Here is a 20,370-nt window from a genome sequence, read left to right as displayed (position 1 = left end):
GTCCCCGCCCCAGCAGCTCCTGAGCTAAATAGACTGAGAGATGACAAACTAGAAGGGGAAACGTGTTTTATGGCCGAGAGAACAGAAGACTGTGAGAGCCTATTTATATTTAAAATCAGAGAGGGGCAAACCTACAAGACCCTCTTGATATCAGACCAGAGTACATGCAGGCCTTCAGAACAACCACAAACACGTTTCTCCCTTACAAGGCTCATCATCCTAATATAGAAAGCTCCTGGAGATAACGCAAAGCTGGGCATACAGTACAGCTTATGCTCCAGGCACAGGGAGTAAGTGTTGAGGCAAGAAATGACTTTTTCCTGGCATGACCCACTACAGATTGAACTGGAATAGCAATTAGAAGTTGAAGTGCTCATTTAATGTCAGTGATGTGTAAACTACGTTGCCATTGTTATTTTAGTGCTGATTTACATAATTGGCATACCCTGAAGTCACACTGCACCGCACTTTCAGTTCATGCTAAAGACTTGCAGGAAGTCATAAAATTAAACATTATCTGCGCTGGAATGCAACGGAAAAGTAACTAAACTTTTGAAGGATCTCACCTCGCTCTGTGTCACCTCTCCGGCTGTATGCGCGGCGGTGAGCAAAATTCAGGTTACCAAGCGTTGTGAGCTGTTGGTATGAAGGAGCTTTACCAGCTCTTTAATTACGCTGGTGTAGTTCTAAGGTGGTTTGTTACGCTGGTATGTAACTCCCCGTGTGAGCACCTCATCCTGCAGCGACGCTTTGCCGGTGTAGCTGAAGTCACTCTAACGTGATAGGAAAGCCAAGAGAAGAAGGTCCACAGGAGGAATTATTCCAGTCCAAATGTGTTGAATTCCTGCCTCAAATCGGCGGTTTTCCTACATCGAAAAGTTGTAAGATGGAGGGAAAAGGCCGCTCCCAAAGGAGGAGCTGGTAATGGAGCTGTCTCAGTTGTTATTGCTTTAAATCCTCCTCCGCAGCAATTCAAGGTGTCAAAGGCCGTCTGTGTCTTTTGCAAACGAAGCCCCTGAGAGGTATTCGGAAGAGGAGGTGCAGCACAGGGCGCTCACCTTGCCGAGAAGGAGCCTGCGCTAGCACGGGACCCCGGCTAATGACGGCGTGCTGATGGCTTCGGCTTTGATGAGGACCCTAAATTGCTAGGTATCGCATACCTATGCAAGGAGGGCCAGGCCCTACCGCAGAGCCCAAGCAGACAAACAAGAGACGGGGCAAAGGCCGCATCCCTACCCACAGGTTATAAATCGTATCGGGATTACGAGATTTGCCAATATCAGCAAGGGGAGCGAGGGACGTAGCTCGGATTGGGAGCCCAATCCCACCGAGCACGGGCCTGCCTTCTTCACCCCTGCCACCGCTGTCCTCCTCCGTGCCCGTACGCAGCCGTACGCCATGCCGGGCCCGTGGCGGGCCGTCGAGGCTGCGAACGCGGGGAGCGGTGGCGTGGGACACGGCTGGGCGCCGGCCCCGGCCCCGGCCCCGGCCCCGGCCCCGCAGGGAGCGCGACTCGGCCCCGGGGCAGGTGCCGGGCGGAGGCGAGGGGCCCGTGGGCCGGCGGAGGGTGCTTTGCCATGGGGTTGCCGTTTCGGGGCCGGAGCTCCTCCGCCGCATTTCCACCACTGGAGGGCAGCCACATCTTAACAAAAAAGAAAAAAACACCAAACCCTCCGCCGGCCGGCCGGGGGTGAGCCCGCAGTCGGACGCACCGCGGCAGCCCTCCGGGAGGAGGCTGCTCCCGAGCCTCGGCGCTTCTCTTTGGGGGAGGAGAGCGAGGAAAGCCCCGGGTTTCCAGCCCCCGCCCCGGGCTGGGCTGCGGGATGCCCCGCCGGCGAGGCCGGGCTCGGGCAGCGGGCTCCCGCGCACTGCTGCCGGTGGGGGTAGAAACCTAAATAAGTGTGCGTATATATACATCTATATGCTTAAACTGCTTTTACAGCACCGGGATTCTCCCGATACCTTACGTGACCTTCACACCTTACCACCCCGGCAGCCCCGGCCGTCCGGGGCACGGCGCTAATCCGATTTGCGGCGGCGGAGCCCGGGAGCGCTCGGGGCCGCACAATGTGTCGTTGTTCGGCCCGGCCCCGCGTCCTGCCCCGGGCGGCCGTGCCCCGCCGCCGGATCGGCGGCGGGGCACGGCCGCCCGGGGCAGGACGCGGGGCCGGGCCGGCGGCGCTTCCCACACCGGATCGGAGGTGGGGGGCGGGGGGCCGGTGGCACAGCTTAACGGGACGGGCCGCCGGCCCCATCCCTCGGCACGGCGAGCCGGGCGCGGGCGGGCGGGCGGCTGCGGCAGCCGCGGCGCGGCCGGGCGAGGGAGGGAGCGGGCGAGGGAGGAGAGAGGGAAGGAACGAGGGAAGGAACGAGGGAGGGAGGCGGCGTCTCCTTTAAAAGCCGTGCGGGGCCGCAGCCCGCTCCCACAGGGCGGCTGTGATTGGCGCGGGCCCGCGAGCCTCCGGGGTCGTGACATCGCCGCGCAACAAAAAGCCCCGGCGGCGGCCGGCCACCCCCGGCAATGGTGCGGTGCGGGGCGGCAGGCGGGCGGGCCGGCGGGACACCCGGCGCTGTCCCCTAGCGCGGCCGCTCCACGCGGGCCGGCAGCAGGCTGCTCCCCACCCTTTTTTTTTTTTTTTTTTTTTTTTTTCCCTTCCCTTCCCTCCCTTCCCCTCCTCCCTCCTTTCTTCTTTCTTTTTAAGGGAGCGGAGAAAAGTCAAGCTTCATCTTCATGTTGCTGCGGGAGTCTCAGTAAATGTCCATCTGTCTGATGCGGGTGATGCAAAGGACATTTTTTAAAAGGAGCCTTTTAACTCTATAGACACATAGGGACCCATTCACGGGCAGGCACACGCACACACACGCGAGGAGGAGGAGGAGGAAGAAGAAGAAGCAACAACTTCTCGATCGCTGCTTTTAAAAGGGAGAAGCCCTTCCCTGGCCAGGACTTGCCTTCTGCCTCCTCACCCAGCTGCTAAAAGTATGTTTCTGAGGCGGACTGTACTTCAGGGAACTTCTGTTTTCTGCTCGGCAGCTGTAGAGGAGCAGCAGCGAAGTTTGGAGTAACACCAAGTGATGCGGGAAAAACACCCCGAGAGCAGAAAACCCTCCTGCAGACACAACCCCTGCTGCTGCACACAGGTATAACTCCGGCGGTCGCAGATCCGCTGAAAGCCTTCTCCGCAGGATGACTCCGTGGGCCACGGCGGAGGTGCTAGCGCTCTGAAGAGAGAGGGGGGACGGGACACTAATCATAACAATTATAATAATAATAATGATAATAATAATAATAACCCAGCGCAGAGTTTCACGGGGGAGAAGAATATCCTGCGGGTTTGGCTAAGGACGCAGCAGGATTTGTATTTTCCTCCTTCCCCGTCTTCCACTCCGCCGAGGGAAAATAGCTCTCCCTTTCTCTCCGTTGGGGAAGCCGCTGCCCCGCCGCGGAGCCCCGGCGCGGGGAAAGCGCAGCCGGCCCTGAGCCCCCGCGGCGCGGCTCGGAAGGGGGGGGGGGGGGGGGGGAGCACGGGGGTCGGGACGGGAGCGCAGCGGGGAGGTCGCTTCGCGCGTCGGCGGGGCAGCCGCCCCTTCCCTCTCCCGGCGCCGGGCGCTTTCCCCGCGGAGCGGTCCCAGCCGCGGCGGCGGGAGGCCCGGCCCGGCCCGGCCGGGCGGCGCACACCTGTGCCCCGCCGAGGGCAGCGGCCCGGCCCCGGCGGTGCCCCCGGTCGCGCTGACAGCGGCCGCCCCCCGCTCCCCTTCACCTCCGCGCTCCTTTGTTGCGGATCGCCCCGCTCCGCTCCCCCGCCCCGTCCCGTCCCGTCCCGCCGCGCTCCCTTTGATCTCCTGCCACGGGGATTTTCGTGCCTCGCTCCGCCGCCGAGCACCTGAAGCGGCCCGACGGGGCCCCGCGGGGGGCTCCTCCGCGCCCGCCCCGCCGGGTGCCGGCCGGGCCGCGGCGGGCGCCGCTCGCCATGACCCGCGCCTCGCCCCGCCGCGGGGGCCAGGCCGGGCGCCGGGGTGGGACCCACCTGCGGACCGTCCCCGTCCGCCCTCCCCCCCCCGCGGCGCGCTCCCCCGGCGCGGTGTCCGCGCTGACTGGCTCCCATCGCCTCCTCCTCCTCCTCCGCGCAGGTTGATCATGGTTGCCGCGACCCGCTCCCTCCTGGCGCTGCTGCTCTGCCAGGTGCTGCTGGGCGGCGCGGCCGGCCTCATGCCGGAGGTGGGCCGGCGGCGCTTCAGCGAGCCGGGCCGCGCCGCCTCGGCCGCGCAGCGCCCCGAGGACCTCCTCAGCGAGTTCGAGCTGCGCCTGCTCCACATGTTCGGGCTGAAGCGGCGGCCCAGCCCCGGCAAGGACGTCGTCATCCCCCCCTACATGCTGGACCTCTACCGCCTGCACGCGGGCCAGCAGCTGGGGCAGCCGCCGGCCCTCGGCTACCCGCTGGAGCGGGCCGCCAGCCGCGCCAACACCGTCCGCAGCTTCCACCACGAAGGTAGGGCCGGGGGCGCGGGGCCGGGGGCGCGGGGCCGGGGGCGGGTGGGGGCCGGTCACGGGCGCGGGCGCCGCGCGGCCGCCAGCGGTCGCGGGCCGGGCTGAGGCGGCGGAGGGGAAAGGGGAGGGCCGGAGGAGGAGCGTCGGGGCGGATTCCTCCCCGGGAGCGCGGGGTTTGTTAAATTCGGCGGGGCGGCGGTGTGCTTCAGAGCCCCTGCTGCAGGCTGCGGGGTCTCTGCTGCGGCGCGCTTGCTCTGCGAGCCTCCCTTCTCCTTCTCCTCCTCCTCCCCCTCCGCCCGAGCAGAGGCGCCTGTTGAATTTACTTTGTCCGCTAAAACAGAGCGGCTCCGCGTGAAGCGTTCCCACAGATAGCTTTTCTTTTGCGAAGCTAAAGAGCAGGAAAGTCTCCCTAATGCTCGGCTGAGCCGGGGCCGCTGCGGAGGTTTCTAATCCTCGTCTAATCCCCGTGAGAGATCAATGAAACGATCAATCGTGGCCTCTCCTCAACCGCTCCCTCGCCCCGCCGTCGAGGAGCGATTTATCCCGGACCCATGCTACGCCTCCCCAGCCACCAGCGCCCAGGCTGGTAAAAGCCCTGTGGCCAGGTTTCGGCTCTCACCTGCAGGTAACCCGGCCACATGCAGAGCGGGGCGTCCAGCAGCGCCTGCGGCCCGCCGAGGCAGTGGACTCCCTGGGACAGGCCCTTGCCGAGCAACTGGGTGCGTTTCCCGGCTTACATAGCCAAAATCATCGCTGCGCAGTTAGCCATGGCATGGGTAGGCCCGTGGAGCCGGTGGCGCACGTGTCGCTCGCGTGCTCTTTGGGAAACGTTTCCCCAGGTTGTAATCATTCCTGGCTGCTAGTTTCTGGTGCTGGCGTGCAGTGGCCCCGCTGTAAAAGTAATGAAAATGCAATTTTCCCATGCTTTTAAAGTGCAACTGTGTTGAGAAAAGAAATTAATTAGTATTGAATGTTTCTGATGGATAAAGGAGGTGGCCTCGGAGAAGTGGATGTGCTGTTTAGTGGAAAGCCTTAACGTGAGAAAGGAGCTGAATGATGAAATGTAACCTCTCGTGGTCTGCATTTCCCTACGTGGAAAGTAAACACCTAGCAGTGAACGGGGAAAAGCCAGTGCATGGGTCATTCACGTTAAACCTGAGCATGGTGGGCGAGGAGCTGAGCAAGAGAGGAGCGGAAAGGGCAAAGTTTATAATTTTTAGGCAAACGTAAAAATCTGCAGTTTCAAGTAGTCATACTGCTACAGCAAAGACTGGTTTTGACATAAAAGCTATTCTATGATTTTCTTCTAAATTTTGAGAAAATTAATGTGACTCCATTTTTTTACTGAGTTCTCGCTCTGTATTAGTGGCTTCATGAAAGCAGAGGTTTGTCTTGTGACCACTCACAACATCTGTGTATTTACAAATACTGGTCTGGTCCTGAAAGACCCTAAAGCTGAGCCTTACCTTATGCAAAAAGTTGTATGGGAATCAACCGGGAATGGTTACATGACTAAGAACTGCTAACAGCAGTTATGGCTTCCCCTTAGAAAGCGAATGTTTCTCCACGATGCTTAGTACCCAAATCAAGAACCATGATTTGAGAGAGATTTGTTTTGGCAAATACTTTTAAATTCTTCAATGTCTGTAGCAACTATGTACTTCTTAGCAACCCTAGATATATTTTACTCCCTCTGAAGCTCCATTCAATCATTTCTTGAGTCAAAGGTGAGAATGGCATGGGGTTTAGTGACTCTTTAAAATTTTTTTTTTTTTGAGCGTGTGTGTGGTTTTGAAAATCCGTTGTTCAGAAGCGACTTTGTTTCGTTATCCCTTTACCATCCACCCTTTTTTAGCAGTTGAACTCTCCTGCCATTCTTTATGGCCCTTTTGGGTAAATATTAGGGCGTGCTTCATAAAGTGCAGTTACACATGTTGAGTTCACCATCTCTAATTAAGATACAAAAATCCATACGTTAAGATTTATAAATCGCCTAAATTGCGGAGTAATATTTTTCAGAATGGAGTTTAAGGGATTGATGTTAGAGCCATATTCTTGAAAAAAGCAGAAATGCAATAGTTACCCTAAGTCCTCAATCAGTTTTAACGATTCTCATCAGACCCCTACTAACTATAGCGCTTGAGTTTTCTCACTAATGTCCTGGAATTCCAAAGTAATGCCGCGTGTTTCTTGCCACTTATTATAACCACCTGGAATGCAAAGGGCACCAGTATTCAATCAAAATGCAGAACAACGAATGAAGCGTTCTTAACTTCATGCTATACATGCTTGCATAAATAAACAGAAAGACGAGGAAGATGGTATTTTCTGCCTGAAAGTCTTTCAGATCTTGTATGTCATGTGCGTTAACTGTCATTTGAAAGTTGCCAGCAGCAGACTATCTGAGGGGTTTGGTTGCTTGTCTCAGTCACTGATTTTTTTTTCTTTCTTTCTTTCTTTCTTTCTTTTTTTTTTTTTATTTTCCCTGTTTAATCGAATTAGAAGTTTTGGAAGAACTGCCAGAAACAAGTGGGAAAACAGCACGGCGTTTCTTCTTTAATTTAACTTCCATCCCTAATGAGGAGTCTATCACCTCAGCTGAACTCCAGATTTTTCGGAAACAGGTGCACGGAGGCTTTGAGAACAACAGCAGCTACCATCACCGTATTAATATTTATGAAATTATAAAGCCAGCCACAGCCACCTCTAAGGACCCTGTCACAAGACTTTTGGACACCAGGTTGGTGCATCATAATGCAAGTAAATGGGAAAGTTTTGATGTAACGCCAGCTGTTTTGAGGTGGATTGCACATGGACAACCTAATCATGGGTTTGTGGTAGAGGTGGTTCACTTGGACAAAGAGAACAGTGCCTCCAAGAGGCACGTTAGGATTAGCAGGTCTTTACATCAGGATGAAGATAGCTGGTCTCAGCTCAGGCCATTATTAGTAACGTTTGGGCATGATGGCAAGGGACACCCGCTTCATAAAAGAGAAAAGCGTCAAGCGAAACACAAACAGCGTAAACGCCACAAATACAGTTGCAAAAGGCATCCGTTATATGTGGACTTCAATGATGTGGGGTGGAATGACTGGATTGTTGCCCCACCGGGGTATAGTGCCTTTTACTGCCATGGGGAATGTCCTTTTCCACTGGCAGATCATCTAAACTCAACAAACCATGCCATTGTTCAGACTTTGGTCAATTCAGTGAATTCCAAAATCCCCAAGGCTTGCTGTGTGCCGACAGAACTGAGTGCTATTTCCATGCTCTACCTTGATGAGAATGAAAAAGTTGTATTAAAGAACTATCAAGATATGGTTGTGGAGGGTTGTGGGTGCCGCTAACACAGCAAATATATTAGACATACAAAAAAAAAAAAGCTGACACTTTAATATTTCCCAATGAAGACTTTATTTATGTAATGAAATGGAAAGAAAAAAAAACACAACTATTTTGAAAATATATTTATGTCTACGAAAAAGTTGGGAAAACAAATATTTTAATCAGAGAAATATTCCTTTAAAGATTTTAAATGTATTTTAGTTGTACATTTTATATGGGTTTAACCCCAGCACATGAAGTATAATGGTCAGATTCTTATTTTGTATTTATTTACTATTATAACCACTTTTTAGAAGAATAGCTAATTTGTATTTATATGTAATCAAAAAGAAAAAAATATAGGGTTTGTACATAATTTTCCAAAATTGTAGCTGTTTCAATTGTGTGTATTTAAGTTGAAAAGAATACATGGAAGGTTACTATGGCAAAGTGCATAGCACGTTTGCTTTCTGCTGTGCTACTGTTAAGGTCACAAGTTCAAGTCCAGAAAAAAGTGGATAATCCACTCTGCTGACTTTCAAGATTATTATATTGTACAATTCTCAGGAATGCTGCAGGGTGGGCTGTCCAATCCATGAGAACTGGCATCCTCTTTAGGTGGAACATTTGGATAAGAACCAGACGTTGCTGATCTAGTATAAATACTGCTATTCCCAACTAATTTGCAGTGTGAATATAAGAAGGGCCAATAGAAATCCTGCGGGAGGCGGGGGTGGGGGAAGACTGAATCCTTTCTAGACCTACAGAAAAGTGAATGTTTGATGTTTTCTTTAAAAGTCCTTCCTTTAAAAGTCCTGGCCAAATATAAAATAATAAAAACTAAAATGTCATCCTTTTTTTTTTTTTTTTTTTTTGTGATTATGTACGCTAAAGGGGAATAATTATCTTATTTGTACCGGCCCTTGTCTTTAACAGTTGGAAAAGCATTGCATACTTCCTCACCTCAGATGAGAGCTCACTTCTGTGGAGTGTTATAGTGAAATTAATCTTCAATTTTTGCCCTACATACAGCAAGCTGTTGTCATATGAGCCTCCTATCTAACCTCAGCTGATGGTTTTGCTGTTTTGCAGATTAGCTTGTCTTCCTTTCCAGGGTTTTGTATTTGAAAGCTTTTTTTTTTTTTTTTCCCCCTCAAGTGTTTAAATCTATTTCAGATAATAAATCACAGAATTCTGATATTTCTTTCTGAAAAGTCTGTAAGAAAAAGTGTTTCACTTGTGCAGTCATCACAAGGATAAGTTGTGCTTGCATCTTCTTACTTTTTAAATCCTTCATGTAAGGGGCAAAAGCATCATTTGCAATGGGCCAACACAGCATTAAAGCTAATAGTTAATTGTGCCTTAAATTGTGCGTTAAAAGACTGGTATGGCAGTCGGGTTACTAGCTGTACAACATGGGACGAGCATGCAGAGGCTGGGTTGCTTGTTGCCTGAAAGTTGTGCTGAAATAGTAGAGTGGGAAAGTAGCTTAACTTGGCTTCTTGGTGATCCACAGCAAAGTGCACTAAAGCCGGGAACAGAATGAAATTGTGTTAGACTGCTAGTGGTAAGGTCCTGCCTATTTCAGGAGCTCTCCAGTGTCTTTAGTGGATATATAATGGCTCTGTGCCGATACCTCCAGAGGTGTCAGAACCCCCTCATGCTCCGTGGTGGATCCATTCTGGATTTGGTGAACTGAGGCAGCACTTCCTAAAGCCATGTGCACAGTTGGCCCATTAGAGACCTCTCTAAGTCAACTCTGGGAATCTCTGATTTGGGCCTCCTATTAGCCTAACTTTTCATTAACAGAAACCTCCTCTTTCTCATGGCCCTCCCCAAACTCCTCCTTTTTTACCAGAATCATCGGGGTTACAGCGAAGGTACTAAATAGGTTTGTTGATCAGAAAGGCTAACTTGATGATGTCTTACAGGTCATCTTATAGAACAGTTGTCCACTGGTAATCATCGCAAAAAGCAATGGGTGCAGAGGGTAGGAGAGAAAAACTAATTTGCTGTTGGTTGCTTCCATTTTTCTCTTGTGAGCTTAAAAATGTCTTAGGCTAGGTGTAAGTCTCTGTGGCGAGATAAGAACTTGTCTATTTCTTTGTACCAGCAGTATTTTTAATAGCTAGTAGAGAACAATCCACCACTCTGCTTATTTTTGAGAGGTAGCTGATGTTATTGGTCATGCTGATACTACACGGTAGCCTACGCCGCCTTCACTGGGTGGACAACCTTTATTTGCTTTTTCAAAAGACCAGTGCTGTTTTGTTGGCTAATGTTTTTAGGGGGGAGCATCACACGTGCAGAAGTTTAGTTTGCCTTTTGCTTGTTGCCAGCTTTACTGGTGATGAGTGAGTTTACGGCTGTTGCTTTGGGAAGGTTGTCAGTCGCAGGATATGCCACAGTGAAGGTTCTTCAAGAATTCATTGATTGTTTGCGATGCGTGGTTGTGCTAGTCGAGTCACGGCAGCGCTGGCGTACTCTATAACCTGAGCTTGCAAAAGCTGGACGTAAAGTGGTGAAAAATTGAAGATTGCACCATTTCTGTGAGCAGGAAAGGTATGATCCCGAACCTGCTGAAATCAGTAAAGACCCTGTGGCGCTTCTAACCAGATCCTAAACTCCAGCGTTGCAAGGCTTGAGTTTCACAGCTCCTAGCCCTTCGCGTGTAACTAGATTGAGGGAGGCTTTTTACGGAGTGGTGACTGCTTTACTTCTTCTTTAAGGCATGAGAACACGTTGATGCTAATCTTGTTTCAAAAAAATTGGCTACGGCGCTTGTCTATGCATGAGCAGTAGCTGGCTTATGGCATGATGCCGCATTCCTTGTAAAGGCAAACCTCCTGTTGCTTGACAAAGAATTGCATCCTTAGTAAAATACACTGTGTGACCAATGTATAATTGTAAACCTATTAAGACCCACTCTTGTAAGCATTTCTATACCTGCTTAGTGTTAATCACAAAATCATCAGTTCCATAATGATTTTGAGGAGGAAATATGCATGTGTCAAGCTCAGCACGTCAAGAAACTTCTGCAGAATTGGTTTCATAATGTATCTTTCAATCCTTAAACCTTAACCTCTCTCTCTAGATTGGAGATGTGAGAGTGCTGCACTGAATAGTTTGTTTAGGACTTAAAAAAAGACACAAAACAGACTTTCATACATGAGTAGTAGAAAATTCTCCTAGAGATCAGTGGGGTTCCTGAACTCTTGCTAAATAGGGTTGATGGTCAGACAGTCCTTCTGAAAGATTTGGGCTTTCTGATGTCTTCTAAGTCTGGTAATGACTGCTAAATAATCCTAAATACTAAAGGTATGCTGTTACCACAGCACTCCAGTACTTATTTTAATTCTTTAGTACTTATTAGTGTTATAGTGCTCTACAAGAAGGAATGAGCCTTTTTTTTCCTCTTAAGAGGAGAAAAAGCAGGGGATCTGGAAGGCAAAACTGCCTTTGTTACCCTATAGCCTGTTTCCCCTAAACATATTGCTTCTAGGCACTTATATAATCTATATAGGCAGAGATTGTGATAGATAATGTCACCCTTTGTGCATTTCAGATAAGCATCTCTCTAAACACAAATGTGATCAGCATCTCTCCTTGTCCTTTTGAGACTCAGTAACAGCTTTGTCGAGTGGCTTGATAATTTTTGCGCAAAATTCAGTTGGACTTCTGTGGTCAGCAACATGTAAAAATGACGCAGGAAGATCTTCAGTTGAGGTAAGCTCTCCCGAGAGCATTGGCCATTTTCACCGAGCAGGACCTGCTCCGCTCTGCTCACCTGGGCTCATCATAATCAGGCGTTGAGACCTTTGCTGCTCATATGATAATTGGGTTTGGGTGTCCACAGACTATCACCTGCTTTTCCCCCTGCTAGGCAGTTAGAGGTCTCACTTGTGCAATCAGTACTGATGAGGCTTGGAGAGGAACATGATTTATTGTACTCTCAGCTTTGAAGAAGGAGCTCATCTGGACTGCATTTATATTAGACCCACTTTGCTACACTATTAGAAGAGGATAATTATTGAACTATTTTATTGTACAGCTATTCCTAAATTGTTGATTTTGGGGGGGTTTTTATTGATTTCAGGAGGCAGCTAATTGCCATATGGCAGCTTGATGTTAATGTTTTATGAAGATCAGGAAACAAAAGTTTATGAAAAGCTTTTGTATAGTAACTGCAGAGTTTCAAGAACTGTTTTATACTTCCTGACAGTGCAGGTCTGGCTTAATGGTTTGTTTTTATTGCTTAAGAGTGTAAACCTTTCTTTAGCCGATGTGTGGAAATTATATCCTCATCCCACATTACGCATTTCTCATTGCTCATTACTCATTCCCTGCTTTCATTTCTGCCATCTATAATCAGAGCTTTACTGTTTCAACTGCATGCAAAATGCTCCTATCCTTTGCACAGTAAGATACTTTTCCTTAGCACTCACCCACCCTTTCAAAAAAAAGGGGGAGGTGGGGAAAGGGGAGTGGGGGAAGAGGAGGGAAAGCCTACTCTGTCTATATTGTTTTTCTCTGTTTTGGGTGGAGTCTGTCTTAGGTTCTGGTTGCTAGATGGTTTCTGTAGTAACAAGCAGAGAAAAATCCAAGACTGAAAAGGCACTTTTAAAGGTGCCATATCTTGCCTGAAGTATTATTTATCTAATTATGGATATGGAATGTTTCTCTACTCCTTTATATTAAGGCTACCCCTTTTGGTAGGGCAGACTGCTGCTATGAGAACTTGGTTTGTTGAGTTCTTACAGCACGAGAACATGAGAACCACAACTCTTGTTCCCAGTTGACTTAAGCTGCTCAAAATAATGATGAAAAGCCAAAGGCATTAACATGTATTTTTAAAGATGTTATAAATGGTTGTTACAGGCACAAACCACTTTGTTTTTTAGTTACATAGGAAAGAAAAAAGAAGCTAGGTTCAGAAAGACACTTGGATTTTACATATTATTGCTGTAAGGAGGGTGTTGGATAAAAGCATCCGTCTTTTATTTTCTTAAGACTACTATGTACAAGGAAAAGATCCCAGCTCCTTCAGAATATATCCTTACTCTGCTGTACTCCAATTTTTTTTGTTTATTTCTCCTAAGAGATTTTGCAAGTGTGTGAGAAAGTAATCATTTGTGAGTGTCCACTACGTTTGTGCCTTGCTTGGGCACAAAAAGAATTCAAAAATTATTTTAAGATTACTTCTTTCCTGTCTTTCCAGTACTAATCCTTCATTACCTGTACTCCTGACAGCCTTGTCTGCAACAAGCAGTAATGGTTTCCTAAGGTGGAGTTTCCTCTCTTTTTGGAATCTAGTCACCTGTCAGTGCCCTCTGGGATTTAGCAACCTTCCATCCGCAAGCCTTGTGCAATGGTCACTTAGAAAAGCAGGTACACTGGTTTTTGTCCTGGTTCTGTGTCCTTTACAGAGGCAAATTTGTCCCTGTCTTCAGCAAGCATCTTAGTTTGGGAAGGGTCTGAAGGCTTGCACCCGTTATGTGCAGCAAGAGACACCTCGTAGCACCAGGGACTGGGTTTGTAACTTGCCAGAAGTCTGAGGGCCAAAGCTTATTTGCCTCTGTATTTACATAGTGCTGTGAAGGCACTCAGCTGTAATACCTGCCCAGGCTTGTATTGCCCTCGATAGATGAACAGAGGCTGGGAGTTGTTGGACTTCTCCACAGGTAGGAAGCTTGCAGTGGGTCAGCTTGGTTCTCAGCTCATAAGGCAGGGCGGCGATGAGATGTATTTTTGCTCTTCACAGTTCATTCCTGTAGGGGCTTCTGCAAACTGCGCTTGGCTGCCCCTATAGAAATGAGACTGGAGCCACTGGGTTAGGTCTACAGTTGGGTATATTGGCTTAAATACAGGAAAGAAGCAGATGTATGGTTTCTTAGTTTGGAAAAAGGCAGGGATTTTTGTGGGAAGAAGTTGTAGGTGAGGGAAGTGGGGAAGGACCCTGCAGGCTTTTGAAGCTGAAAGTGTTAAAAGTTTTTAGAGGGACTTCAGGTAGAGAGATCAGAACAGCAAATTGATAACATTCTGAAAGTTCAGGTTCCCACAACAGCTGGACTGTGGCAGATTTACCATTTAATGAGGCTGATAATCCCATTAGAGATTAAATTAAGAAGGTTTTTCTGGGAGATCACCAAGAAAATTGTGAATATTGTACTGTAGCTTGGGTCGTAATGCCAGGGCAGTGGAGAGCAGACGTGTACTTCTTGCGCTGCTGGATACTGTTTCATTCAGTGTGTCTCATTAAAGCAGAGCATTCAACTCCAGCAGTGTTTCACTACAAACAGAAGCAAATGTATTATTATTATTATTACTACTACTATTATTACTATCATCATCATCATCCTGGAAACAACATGCAGATTAAAAGATGGAAGTATCAACCAGATCTGCAAATCAGCACAGCTCTACTGACTTCGTTCTCAGACGATCCTGTCCTTTTTATTAAAGCAAAGCCTCAGAAGGCAGGGTGACCACGTACAAAAAATAATGTATTTAAGGTAACTATTGACATAACTCCAGTAGCTTGGAACTTGTACAAAACCATTTTTTATGGCATCCTGCACGCCCTAGTGATGGGAAAGTGTTGTATGGAATAATGACTCTGTAACCACAGACTTCAAAAGTATAGAATGTCTGCAGCGTGATGGAAATAGCTGTTTCCACATCAATAATATACACACAGGCATATTGAAGCTTAATTGCAAGGCCAGTGGTGATGGGAGGGGGAAGGGATATCTGACTACGGCCGCACCAAACACGCGGGCTGAGCAGAATGCTTCTGCTTTACGGCCAGAAACAATGATTCATTTCATTATAATCTTGACTTTTGCATTTTTCTCATGACTTATTGATAACTTCGTATGGGACTTCATAGACCAAAGGAGTTACTGACTCCTTAGGAATTAGGAAGAGAGACAGGGTACGTATTATTTCTTGTAAACATCACTCTGGCTGTTATTTTACGTTTTTCTATTTTAAGGACAGTTCTAACACATTTTTTTCTGCTTGCATTTTCTCTCTTCCTTTGAATGAAAAAATTGTTTACTTAAAAGCAGTCTCACTTTAAGAGCCCAGCTTTTTTGTCCATTTTCATGAAGAATCCTGATCTTCTAGCTGACATCATAATGTTAACATGAAGGCAGTTTTGATGTCACAAACTGTTGCTATTGGACCAGGTTGTAATGCACATGGAGGCTGTTTTCCCAGCCCTGGAATTGTAAATAAAAGGTGGGCTTTATAAAAGCTTTAAGTGAAAAATGAGCGGTTATGTTCTGCAAAATACTGGCATTACTGATACTTTTCTTATTCTTATTGTTCAAGACCTAGATTAGTGGAATGGCAGGCATGTTGTCATTTTACTGCTTTCAGTGTACAGAATATTGGCATCTTGCAGGATTACTTTAAAGCTTCCCCTGCTGGAATCTCATGAGGACACCACAGAGCCTGAGATTCTTAGAAAGAAAATTTCCTCCCAGTCTCTGGGGAGAAGTCTCAGAATGCCACCTTGAGACTCAAAGATCAGAAGGAAATGGAATTGAAGTTCTCCTTTTCTTAACCACTGGTATTTTTAAAGTCCATCAACATTTTTGGTTACTTAGGATTAGCAGTAACCCATGTTCTAGATGATGTTATTACTGAGGGGAGGATCAAAGACTAATTGATTCATATTTCCTGGTCTGGTGATTATTTTTTTTTTTTAGAAATAGTTAATTGTTAACTAGTTCTTGACACGCTGGGCAAAGAAGTCTCCCAGGTTTGCAGATGAAAAGATTTTCATCTTTGAAAATATAACCCAAATGTACCCTAGAGGGCAGAGTCATTTAGAAAGAGATCCTGCACACCTGCTCAGTTACTGATTCATGCCCACTGCAGAGTTCCTCCCTGAGAAGGACCAAGCCCTGGGAAAATGGTGTTGGGAGCATGGGTGGAGCCTTCTGGTTTTTGTCAGCAGCAAAAGTTGAGAAAGTGGTCTGTGACTCTCCTGTGTGCAGGTTCTGACAAAAAAAAACCAAACAACTAAACAAAAACCATTAAAAAAAGAATCAGTAGTTTGCAAACAACTCTGTATAACCTAGCAGGCCATTCTGCTGGCAGGCAGCTATTGCAGCTCTCACCCGCTGGAGGGTCTTAGCCTTTTTTTTGAGGGTTCGATTTAATTTTCAAATACAAGCAGCTCAACTTATGTTTTGTATCAAAGAAAATAAACCAGGTGCTCCCCTTTCCAAGAGCTTTCTCGTCTTGGGACCTGAGCCATGCAGTGGGTTGCTGCCAACTTTTCCATCTAACTGGTGAGGAAAAGTTGTTGTCAGGCCTTTCTCTGTGAGCCTGAGTGTCTGGGAAGGATCCGGGAAGGTCTTTCCAGCTCCTCTTGTATGTGAGTACTTCCTTCAGGGTTTCAGGCTCCATTCCTCTCTTCTTTACCCCATTAATCTGAGGGGGTGGGGGGAAAGGGTCAAACACTGGGACACTTTGAAGAGTGTGCCTTTACCAAGCTTTGGTTTCTCTCTCTTCCTGGAACTCTAGTTACATGATCCTGGTTTTCTGAGCCAATTGTTAGCCCAAGGCCAAATCCTTAACCTTGGGCTAGATAACAAAAGCACAGCTGAGGTGATCTTGACTCCTTTAAAAAGGCTGTCTACTCTTTGATGCACTCAGAATGAGACGCATAATTCATTTTAGTTCCAGAGGTTGTTCTTAGCATCGGAAATTAGCAACCTCCGTGATAAAAAGTCAGCATGTTAAGTGTGTGTGCGTGTTTTATGTTGATCTCTGTCTTCCATTGCATTCCACATTCTGGAGGGTGTTGGTGTGTCTAGGGAGAACCTGAGATTGAATCCTATCTGGGAAGTTTTACTTTATGTAACTGCATCGGTTCATACCAAGGCCCGAAGACTTTGTGCCAACGATAGGAAGTGACATTCAGAAAACGTAGCTTTCTGACTTGCAGCTCTAAATGAGAGGAGTGTGTAATTGGAGCATATGCTCAAGAGAAATTAAGCTGAGATCAGGTTTATTAATGGATAACAAAACTGCTTGTTAAGTACAGCCCTATTCTTCTATGCAACGACGGCAGACGCATGAGAGACCAATGAGTGTCATACAGTGCTAATGCCTGGCAGTGCTATGTGCAGAAGCTCTTCTGTTTCTGTGCTGTGGAGGCCTCTCCAACAGGTCCTTTCTGAGCTTTTTCTTTGGGGGAGGACTCTTTCACCGTACGCTTTATTGCTGAAGTCTTGGTGCTACTCTGAATAACTTTGAGGGTTTAATTTGTACTGTAGGCTAGGAAGCCTGATGGCAAGAAACGTAGCGTGGCTGGTGGCTGTAGCGTCAAGTGGGCCTAGTCACGAAAGGTAGTGGAATTCACAGCTAAGCTGGTAGCAACAAGAAGGGCTTTGGTGACTAAACCTGTTAGAAGGAAATGCTGCTAGTTAAATACTGCATCGGAAAAAAGGGGCAATGTAGCAGCAGGGCCACCAGACTAAGGACAGGAGGGACAGCAAACTTTACTCTGCCACGGAGCTGGAGTGTGCCATTGGAAACGTCCCTCGCTGTCCTTGCGTGCTAATTCTCAAATAGCTCTTTCCTGCCTCATAAGTGTTTTGTAATGATAGGTACCTTAAAGAATTTGGAGATGGCCAAATGCACTGCTGTTTATCCTGTAGGGTAGAGATAGATAGCTACATTATATGGCATAATAACAGGTTTCATCCGTTGGTAACCAGTTTGCATGCGGACCAGGTCTGGCCAGTATTAAATTGGAAAGCAAAGATGGCTTTGTGATTAAGGTGCTGGAGTGGGACGCTGGAAATCTGGGTTCAAGTTGTGGGTCAGCCATAAACTCCCTGTGTGACCTTGAGCAATATAATTATTCTGAGACTTCAAAGGTATCTAAACAATTTGGACACACATTTTCCAGTCATTTTAATTAACTGGGATGCTTTGAAATGCTCAGCTTTAATCTCTCTGTGCCTAGGATTCTAATTTGTAAGACCAGGATAATAATATTTCCTTGCGCATGAAGAGGATGCGTGTGTTAATGATCGGGAAGTGTGCAGCTACTCAAAATGCAGCAGATACGGAGCGTGCAAGGAGTTTAGTGAGGGGGGAGCACGTTGAGTTTTGCAGGCGTGGGGCTCAAATACGTATACGGGTGCTGCGCGCAGGACAAACTTAGCCTATTTCAGTGAGATTTGTTTACATGTGGGCATAAACTGGGGGATAGTTAGTTACCATGATATATTACCGTCATATTGGTTCATGGGAGATAAATACCACTGCAAGTAAACTGCAACCAAAATATTTACTGAGAGGAACAGCTCACTTATGCAATATTTCATTTAGCTCCATAACAACATCTTGCCGTTTCTTTAGTGTTTTGCCATTCTTTAATAGTGAATATTAAACTTTTACAAGATAAAATGACTAGTTATTAACATTGCCATTTCTGTAGCTTTACTTCATGACAAGCCATACTCCCCCTTTAACATCACCTACGGTTACGTCCCTTTTCCCGGTGTTATGTGTTTGTGATTTCATTAGAAAAGCCTGTAATGCACACAGGCAGAGGGAAGGGTTAAAAGAGCCAAGGGAGTCTTTAATTCCTTCGTTTTCTACTTTTGTGGCTTTAATACACAATCTTAACATTCCATTAGTAAGTGGTTGCATTTTTTTCCTTTTTAACTTAAGAGATTAAAGGTTCCTTCAGATTTTACATTTTTTCACTACTCTCTTCAGTCATGTCAGTTTTGTGTGCTGGGCAGGCAGGAAATGAAAAGCTATCCTCCGTAACCATTGATGCTACTTCCAGAGCCCGGTGATGGATGTCTAGGAGATGCCTGTCCATAGGGGGCTGCTTTTCCCAAAAGAATGGCAATCAGGGTAGAGAAATGTTTCAAAGGCCCTAGGACTTGGGTTCTTCACCGGCCTTTGAGATGACCATCACCCAGTGCCTTTGAGGAAAGTGCTTCGGAAACTGCACGCTGTACAGCGTTGTATACTGTCAGAACATCTGATCCTGCTTGTAACAATAGTTATTGATAAGTCAGCGGTAAATATATGTTGAAATGAGGTTTCACTATTTAAATATGAAGGAAAGAGACGGCGGCTGCTACTTTAAACAGCTTCCACTGAATCTGTTGCATCTGTGACTTCAGTATGAATCAAATCGGAGTCCTTTTCATTGCTCCGTGCATTGGCTTATTATAATGACTGCTTTGTAGAGGAGAAACTGTGACTGTCTCACTTCTTGTTATGGCTAGTAGCTTTATGCTGGGATGGCAATGGAGTAACTTGTTATTTGTTATAAGGAAGTCTCAAATCTGGCTGTCAAGATATGCTTTTCTCTTGAAATTTACTTTTCAAAGCAACCATGAACCAAGTGCTTCTTTAATGCGCTGACATGTATGCTTGTGGGTTAGGTGACCAAATATTTCTCAGTTTTATTCTAAAATCTGTATTACGAACATCCTGAATGGCAAATTTTCCTCTAAAATGTCAGTGGAAGAAGATAGTGAAAGCTCTGGCTGTAGTTTTCACTGAAAACCGACAGAGTTATAAAATGGATTTGGGGTGGTAGCTGTTATTACCCAAGATTTTCCTATTACTTTGGTTTATTTTTTTCTGAAGTGAGCAGGGAAGAAATACCGACAAATTATTACTTCATATTGTGTGCAAGCAAATATCATACTATTTTATGATTAGGCCAAGTAAACATTTTCAGGTAGTCTCACCTTGTAGAATGTGGTCCTTTGTCTCCGGTAGATGCATAGTTTAAAAATAAAAGCAAACAAAACAGGAAAGAATCATGTCTAGATACCTACCAAAAGTTAAAATGACCTTAGATAAAGAAAACTGGCTTGGGTTTTTCAGGGGAAAATAATGCATTGAATTAACTGAAAAAGGTAAGGCTAAAAACAAAATATGGTAATTTTTTTGTGTGTGTTTGGGTTGTTTGGTTTGTTTTTTGTTTTTTGTTTTTTTACCAATGGCCCAATTCTGCAAAAACTTAGTGTTCTTATTAGCTCTTTTGTATTCTAGGCCCATGAAAAACTTTTGGACAGAACTTAATTTAGTATATTTTTACAAAGTCTGATATCTGCCCAACTTTATCCAAGTTCATGAACCTTTTGAACAGCGGTCCCCCTCACGCCCCTGGGGTTCTGGAGAGGGATTTATGGTTTCACATGCAAAGCAGTGTGAAACTTGGCACTTTCGCATGGCCTGAACCCTGACAACTCCAGGAACGCTAAGCAAAATCAGGGCCTATGAACTCAACCAGCTCAGAGGCGAAGTAAAGGTTTATTGGAACTCGCATGAACTTGAACTAAATTCCATTTTAAAAAATCTGGCCTTTGCTGTCCCATCATTGCCTTATCATTAACACGGGGGAAATCCATCCTGCATGGCTGTTGTGAAGATAAATTCAGTAAAACTTATGAGGTGCTCAAATAAGGATGGTGGCAGTGGTAGTGTTGGTGGGGTTAAGGACTTGTGATATGTAGGAAGGAGGTCGATGACTGGGAGATATGAAGGTATTAATAGTC

The 20,370-nt window shown here is 46.8% G+C and overlaps 1 protein-coding gene across 6 annotated transcripts in view; it reads left to right on the top strand.

Annotated features, from left to right (window-relative positions):
- The first annotated feature begins 2,397 nt into the window (after window positions 1-2,397).
- BMP2 (bone morphogenetic protein 2) overlaps window positions 2,398-20,370 on the top strand; it is a 103,560-nt gene continuing 85,587 nt past the window's right edge. For 3 of the 6 annotated variants that reach the window (XR_012774942.1, XR_012774943.1, XM_075496934.1), the window contains exons 1-3: window positions 2,420-3,141; window positions 4,132-4,490; window positions 6,992-7,229. Coding sequence is in view for 3 of the 6 variants with exons in the window: in XM_075496934.1 (XP_075353049.1) it covers window positions 4,139-4,490; window positions 6,992-7,229 (590 nt within the window). In the remaining 3 variants the exon portion in view is untranslated. Of the gene's footprint in view, window positions 3,142-4,131; window positions 4,491-6,991; window positions 8,665-20,370 lie in introns of those variants that run through there. The other 3 variants (XM_075496933.1, XR_012774941.1, XM_075496931.1) reach the window with 3 other exon arrangements.

Source organism: Mycteria americana, chromosome 3 (assembly GCF_035582795.1).
Source record: "Mycteria americana isolate JAX WOST 10 ecotype Jacksonville Zoo and Gardens chromosome 3, USCA_MyAme_1.0, whole genome shotgun sequence".
In the NCBI taxonomy this organism is placed as follows: domain Eukaryota; kingdom Metazoa; phylum Chordata; class Aves; order Ciconiiformes; family Ciconiidae; genus Mycteria; species Mycteria americana.
The sequence above is the reverse complement of the archived record's forward strand: the minus strand, read 5'-3'. Positions and strand labels throughout refer to the sequence as shown.